This window comes from Gossypium hirsutum, chromosome D11 (assembly GCF_007990345.1).
Source record: "Gossypium hirsutum isolate 1008001.06 chromosome D11, Gossypium_hirsutum_v2.1, whole genome shotgun sequence".
Classification (NCBI taxonomy): domain Eukaryota; kingdom Viridiplantae; phylum Streptophyta; class Magnoliopsida; order Malvales; family Malvaceae; genus Gossypium; species Gossypium hirsutum.
Window position 1 is genome coordinate 3,081,312 of NC_053447.1, and position 7,949 is coordinate 3,089,260.

Here is a 7,949-nt window from a genome sequence, read left to right on the forward strand (position 1 = left end):
CGAAACGTATATATATATAAAAAAAAACTTAAATATGATTATGATTCAATTACGAAACCTAAAGAGTACAAATAAAAATGCTATATTGTTGTAAGAGGTTAACATATAGGGAAAGGATCATTCATGTAAAATAGAGTTAATTGAGATTTAAAAAAAAAAAACCATTAGTAATGGTAGATGTCAGCTGGAAAACTTTCACTTACCACCGGCCCTATGCCTCTATCAGCGGCGGCATTTGGTGGTCCAGCCTAATATCTAGACATGAGACCCTTCCTAATAGCCTGGTTGATTGATGAAAATAACCCCCTAATTTTAGACTTTGTAGACAAGGCAACCTCCTTCAAGGTTGTACCTATGTGTTTGAAATACAGGTGTCCTTGAATCAAATTTGACTTCTCTTTCTATTATTTAAAATTAATGAAATAGTTTTTATTATTTAATTTTAATTCCCATTGTGTCGAATTTATCCGAATTTGAAAACCTATTGTTCAAAGGCTCAATTAGTGGATAAGTTTAATTTGAAATGGTTACAATTCAAGTTTTTATTCTTTTTTGCAAAGGCTAATATCAATAATGGGCCACATCTAATTTTATCTCTTCTGATGTTAACCTATTTTGTTAACAAATTTACTTTGATGTATCATTTCGAATTTATCAATATTTAAAAATATATATATAATTTATATTAAGGTATTGAAACAAATAACGTTTTATCAATAACCAATTTAATAGATTCTAAATGACTCATCAAACAATCCAACATACTCTTTTTCATTTTTATCTTTTATCCAAAATCTCTCAAAATTGAAATAATAATAATCAAACAAACCATGACAACTTGGATATGCTTAAAAGATAGAAAGGGTAGGGGATCACTCATGATCATAGTTCAGAATCTGGTGCATGACTCATATGGGGCGGTGAGACTTAGACTTCGGACCACATGCCTTTGGACCCCACCTCCGTCACCACTTTGCTACTAACCACCAGCACTACCCACCTAAATTGGGCCCTCATTTTACCATGTCGTCATCATCAAAATTAAACCTAATAAATTCGTATATTTGTATCATGTTTATATATTTTTCTCCTATCATAAATATGTTTTAATAATTTTTATATATTTATATATGTTTTTACCTGACTCTATTTGTATCATCTTTTTCATTATTTTTACCACATTGATTAAGTACAAACTATTAAAAGTATTTTTATATAGCTTTATTTATTGTTTTTGTTGAGCAATTGGGTCATAGGCCATATGGCAGTCAATAAAACATCAACAATGTTGTGTCGTTCGGGTTGAAAATAAGCCACGCCATGGCTAAACAAGGAAAACGGTAATGATAATTACAACGGCGGGGCGGTGTTTATTATTATTATATTCATGAAAATTGACGGAAGTGTACGGACAGCAAGCAAGGTAGTTACTTGCTATTCCTATAAATAGACTGTTGCTATTACGAGAATGAAAGTTGGTCAGTTAGGGTGTGGGTCCCATTAAGGTAGTGAGTAGTGACTGGTTCCACGATCCATTATGATTCCACGTGGCTATTGTTCTACAATATACACCTTAGATGCTCTTAATTCCCTGGCCCTTGTGTTTTTAACCTAATAAATCCATTACTTAAAAATAATTGAATTTCCTTTTTTCTTTATGTCATCGATGTTTTACTATTTATAAAAATTAATCACTTTGAAATTTTTGTTGTCCATCCTAATAGACAATGTAATTTATTGGATTAGGGACGAACTTTGAGATTGAATTTTGGAGAGTTTAATTAAAAATTTTAAAAATTTAATGAGATTTTAAAAAATACGGGTCTAGCTAATTAATTTTTTTAGAAAATTTTTGAGATTAATAATATTTTAAGAGAGTTTAATTAAATTTTTAATAAAATTAAAAGGTATAATTATAATTTTCAAAAATTTGATGATCTATAAATAGTTTCTAAAAACATAATATACCTTAATACTACATTTAATAATTTTATTTTTTTAATCACATCAAATTTAAAGTATAAATAAATAATATTAATACCAAATATAAACTTGATTGTTAATTTAAGTACGGTATAATATCTAAAACTATTATATAACAATTTAAAAATGAAAAAAATTACTTTCAATATCTTAAATAATTATTCTAATATTTAAAATAGCTTATATTTATAATGTTCAAAACATGAATCTTTATACTATTTATATATTTGGAGGGTAAAAAAATTATAGGTGTAACTGGCCCTCTTCAAAGAAACTTTTGAATGCCATCAAGAAGGTGGCTACCGATTAGACGTGGAAAACACGAAATATGCATATATGGTGATATAATATATGTGTGTATATATATCACTTAAGCTCACCTAATGAGTTAAACACTTTTAATTAAATTAAATTGATCATTTATTTAGTTTAATAGCAGATGACGTAATTGTGTCATGATGTCAATCTAAGTGCGCACACTCAGCTTCTCCATCGCAAAACAAATGCACAATGCTACAAGACAAAACCTACCAATCAAATATACGAAATCAAATGCTAAAGAAACCGAAATTTACTTCCATGTCTAAATTTCAATTGGTATTGAATAATTGCATTGTATCTTAATTATGCTTAAAATTAAGTAAAATAAAGTTTTAAATAGGAAAATAACATGATACTTTACTGCACTCAAACTCGTATTAATAATTATATTTATGTCAATCGAATTTAACCTCAATAACATTTTAACCTTCAATTTAAAAAACCGCTTTATTACATGAATGAAACAAAGTATTTTTCACTAATAATTTTGATTAATTTAATTGACAACCCATCTTAAACAATAAAAGAATATTTACAAGAACTAAGGGGGAAAACTCGAGAAGATCAAACGGAAACACCATTCAAAATCACCCAAATAAAACTTAAGTATTAAAAGAAAAAAAATCAAGAAAAAAAGTCAAATTCATATATATATCAATATAACTCTTTTCAAATTAAAAAAAAAAGAAGCTTTGGGGTTTTCTTTGAATTTTTTTTTTCTCATTTTCTTTTTGTTTTTCCCAAGAGCTCTCTTTTTCTTTTCTTTTTTTCATTTTTAGTAAATGAATAATTTAAGGTGAAAAAAAAAAGGAAAAAGAGTGAGCAATAATTTACGGGGGATAGAGAGTTGGATGATCTTCATCAGTCCACTGACCAATATGTTTGATCAACGGTGCTCGGAAGACCAAACAATCCTTGATCTTCACTCCCTTCCCAATCCAACGGCTGAAATCCACTATCCAATTTAATATTCAAATTTGATTGCTCAATCTGCACCGTCTGATCAAGCAATCCCTTTGTGATTTCCTCCCCTCCCATGCTCATCGTCATTTGTTGCGGCTGCCACTGCCCTGGCCTATTTAATACAGTCCCGAAATCAAACGACAGTGTTTCATTGTTTGGTGAAGTAATCAAGTTCGTTAAACTACCAATCTCCGCAAAAATCCCGCCGTCCGATCCTTGTTCTAGCAATCCTGGCTCCAACCCTAAATTATTAGGGTTTCCATAAAACGTAGAGCGAGATGTAATTGCCGACGCCGCCTCCGTTGTGCCGACTGAAGAACTGTTATTGTTGCTGTTGCTATTATTGTTATTATTGTTCGTCACTGCCACCTTACAATTTGCTGCATTAAGGCTCGAGCTCTCAGTACTAGAATGAGAATCTGCTTTACGTTGATCGCTGTTTTGGTGTTGCCGTTGTTGTTGCTCCGGATGTGGCAGTGCAGATGCGGCGGTGGCGGAAACGGTGGTTTCGGAAGAAGGTTTGGTTTTGGAGCGTTTGGCTTTGCGGCAACCACCGCCAACGGGGACGTTACGGAGGACGCCTCCTTTTGTCCAGTAACGACGGCAGTTCTTGCAGAAATAACGTGGCTGAGAGAGGTTGTAGTTATTGTAGTAACAAAACTTCGTGTTGGAAGAGTCGCAGCGGGGACACTTAAGTGCTTGGTGGTGTGCTCGTAACTTTCTGTCTCCTCCCCCTCCGTCGCCGCCGCCGCCGTTAAACAAACGGCCACCTTCGATCAAGTGGATTTCTTGCATTTACCAACAATTTTCGCTCCAAAATTCGAAAAAAAAAGAAGAAGAGAGAAATTGTTAGAAGATCGGGTGAAAAAAAAGCATAGAAGAAGTTTTTGAAGACTGACAAATATCTATTTTCATACCTTCTAGTAACCAGACTAAATGCAATTACAGAATTAGCCCTATTTGAAAACAAAATTACGAAAATAGTGGTATAGGGCTGTGAAAGTACAAGATTGGCCTTAGGAAAATGAATGATGGGATTGACTGTATGGATGATTAGATCTGGAAAATGGAATTAGAAAATTGTACGGATATATAGATTGGGACAGTTGGATAGGACACGTGGAGGGTAGAGAAGAGGAGGGCATTGATGTCTTCACAATCAGGTGGCGTTATCGAGTTGTCGGCCACACCTCAGTTTATTTTCTGCTGGATAATCTTAGTGTTAGTACGACTGGTCCAAAGGTTGCCACGTTGCATAATGTTATTGGTTACTATTTTAGTATATTGTTTTTAATAAGGTTGAGTAAACTGTTTTTTTTTCTTTTAATAACCTTATTATATATTTTTGATTATATCAGTTCTTTTTTATATAATGTCTAAAATTATTCATAATCTTTTATCAACTCATAAATAAAAGGAGAATGTGCTTCAGCAAATTTGAACCTACGTCCTCTTGTAGTGATAATAATTTTTATTATATCGAGTTATGACTTAATCGGTTTGTATAAACTAATTTTAAATTACAAATATTGAGAGAATGTTAGTATTATATATAATTTTTTTTAAAATTTCTAGAAAAGCAAAATCCAAAAGAAAAACTAGTATAAATATATTACAAAACTAACTGAAAATGGAGCCTTCAATTACACCTACGCATACAAGATTATAGTCTTGAGTTCTTTTTAAGGTTGCTATGGATTAAATATTAAAAGTTTAATATAATATTTGGTATTTAAATTTGATATTTTTTTAATTTAGTATCTAAATTTTTTTAGGTTTAAATTGATACATGAACTTGACATTTTTTTCTAATTTGATACATAAGCTTTTTTTAGATTCAAATTGATACCTAAATTTATTAAATATTATGCAAAGTGCGCAGAACACTAACAGTGTTAAAATTTTGTTTGTTATTCTACAAGAGGAAATTCATGTTAAAAAAAATATTGAGTTATGCTTAACCAATTAATATTAAATAAGAAAAAATATTTTTTAAAATCCCAAACTAAAAGAAATTCATTATTTTCAATTAATAAAATAATTAATTAATTAAAATTAAAAGTAATTGAACATATAAAATACAAAAAAAAAATCATATCATTTATCACATGTCGGTCTTACATTGATTATTTTTGTTACCTCATAAAAAATAACATTGTTAGTATATTAGAGTAATTTGTAAAACGTTTGACAAGTGCCAAATCGAACAAAAAAAAGAGTAGGTACCAAATTAAGAAAATTTGTCAAGTTTAGGTACCAAATTGGATCCCCAAAAATTTTAAGTACCAACTTAAGAAAAAAATGTCAAATTTAGGTACCAAATTGAATCAAAAAATATTTAAATATCAAATTAGAAAAAATATCAAATTCGAATACCAAATGATATATTAAATTGATATTAAAAGGAGACCACCATTGGTTCATATGACAACTTAAATGTTATCGAAATCAATATACAATTACTTCAAATTTAAAATTTGTAAGATTATATTTAATTTAAGCATTGAATGAGTGCATATATATATTAAAAAATAAAAAAAATAATTTAAATACCAATATTTATATATTTTATGATACTACCCATTCAGATGAAATTATAAACAAATGATACGTTGAAAATTTTAATAAATCAAATAAAATAGATTGCAACCGATTTAACGCTCACCTCCATGTCCGAAATACTGGACGAGATGACCAAAAATTTGGCAAACTCTAAATAGTATTTTTTTCATTGGGGGAGGGGGGGTGAAACCCTAAATAGTTGAAGGAAAGGGGTACCAATGAAAGTGGGCTAAAATGAATGGCTGCCAGTAGTGTTTTTTCTTTAAACTCGAAGGGATCCAAGCAAAGTGGTTGACCTAATCATGTACTCATCATTCCACTTTGTATGGCAATCCATTTTTCTTTGACGTATTTAACTAGCACCACGATACGTGATTTTAATTAGGAACATGTCAAATATAATTATAATAATCACATATTGTAATTATTTATTTAGACTTTAGTTTTAAATAATATAAAATATAAAATTAATAATTGAAATAGTTTGTCCATGAGATTATTTATCAGTTGCTGTATGATATATTGGCGGCACCAGACTGAAATATAATAACTTAAAATATTCAGAGACTTAAAAGAATATCGCTCGACACCAAATTTTAAATAAGACTAATTACCTTATAAATCCTCTTTTTTTATTATTTTCTTTCTATTCCCTTCAACTCACTCGACAATTATCAATTCCATTAGCCACTTCATCTTCCAATAAAACTGCAACGTTATAGAGAAAAGAGTGGAGTTTACAGTGACACAACTTCAGTTTATTAGTAACATCATACACCAGCATTAATCTCCCCATGGCTCCACGATAGTAAGCTGGAAGAACATGAAATCCATCAGCAAAGTCAAGCATCAAGCTTAAATGTACCTCTTGTAATAGAATGAAAACAAAACAAAAACAAAAGCCTGTTAGCAAGTAAGAACGCCTTCGTTAGGCTCGGTTCACGTACGTTTGCCTAGTGCAGTGCAGCATATGAATGTAAACGGCGATGGACTCATCAAATAGGCTGAATTTAACAAGCCTCTTGTTAAATATATTTTGAAGCGTACGTGATTACAAATTCAATTACATCAACCACCTGCTTTGTTCTTCCCTTGTAGAATAGCAGTAGGTGGTGTTTGCTAGCTTTTAACTTTGCCCACAATAGAGGGACGGAGATATCCGCCATAGCTGTTTATTCCCTTAAGCGCTCTAAGTTAATCTTAACTTGTGTTTCTTTTAGGGTTTTTAGATTTTTTTTCCTGGTGTGTTACTGATAGTGTAGCTCAATTTACGAAAACGAAAGCTGAAAAAAAAAGAAAAACCAAAACAATAGATCAAGTTTCTAAATTATCTGTTTAGGCCCCAAAATTCTTAGCTTTGGGCCGTCAATTGCTATCATGTTCTGGGCTTTTATTTTTTTGATTTTGTTTTATTTGAATAAACTCTACAATTAATCATTCAATTATTAGCGTTTTTCTGTTTTGGTCATCGAACTACAAAAATTTTTTAATTTTGTCACCAGCATTATCATTTGTTTTGTTTTGGTCGCCCTCTTTTAAATTTTTAACAAAAAACTTCCAAATTTTGTTTAAATTTTTTTTATAATTTCACAAGTTTTTTAGAATTTTATATTATAAGTTTTAATGTTTTTTTTAAGTTTATATCAATTTTAATACTTTTCATTTTTTAAAATTTTTATGAGAAAATATAATATTAAACCAAAAACTATCACGTGTCACCATTTAATTAGTCCGTCAATTGAATTTTACTATCAACATTGTTAAAGACAAAAATTGTTAATGGATGGGCTTGATTTCTTTGGTTAACAACAATAGCTTAATTAGGTGTGGATTTAGTGGAGGGACTTAATTGGTTTTTTGTTTTTTTTCTCAAGGGTTTTTTTAAACCTATAAGCCCAATCTTAGAAAATACTATGTCTTCATTTTTTTAGATGATTTAACAAATGGGTGACCAAAACAAAATCACATGAGAATATTGGTGACGAAATTGAAAGTTTTTGTATTTCAATGACTAAACCAGAAATATGCTAATTATTGGGCGACTAATTATATAGTTTACATTAAAAAAAAACTTATAAATATATTCATCTCATTTGTTCTTCACCCAATAACTTTGATGA

At 30.2% G+C, this 7,949-nt stretch overlaps 1 protein-coding gene across 1 annotated transcript; it reads right to left on the reverse strand.

The window, feature by feature from the left end:
* Window positions 1-2,775: 2,775 nt before the first annotated feature.
* Window positions 2,776-4,697, reverse strand: LOC107912101 (dof zinc finger protein DOF5.4). The gene has a single exon (XM_016840153.2). It carries the CDS (start codon window positions 4,060-4,062, stop codon window positions 3,166-3,168), a length of 897 nt encoding a protein of 298 aa, XP_016695642.2. The 5' UTR covers window positions 4,063-4,697; the 3' UTR covers window positions 2,776-3,165.
* Window positions 4,698-7,949: the final 3,252 nt, after the last annotated feature.

Coding starts and splice junctions, on each gene's coding strand:
- LOC107912101 (XM_016840153.2), bottom strand. CDS start 4,062: ATGCAAGAAATCCACTTGATCGAAGGTGGCCGTTTGTTTAACGGCGGC.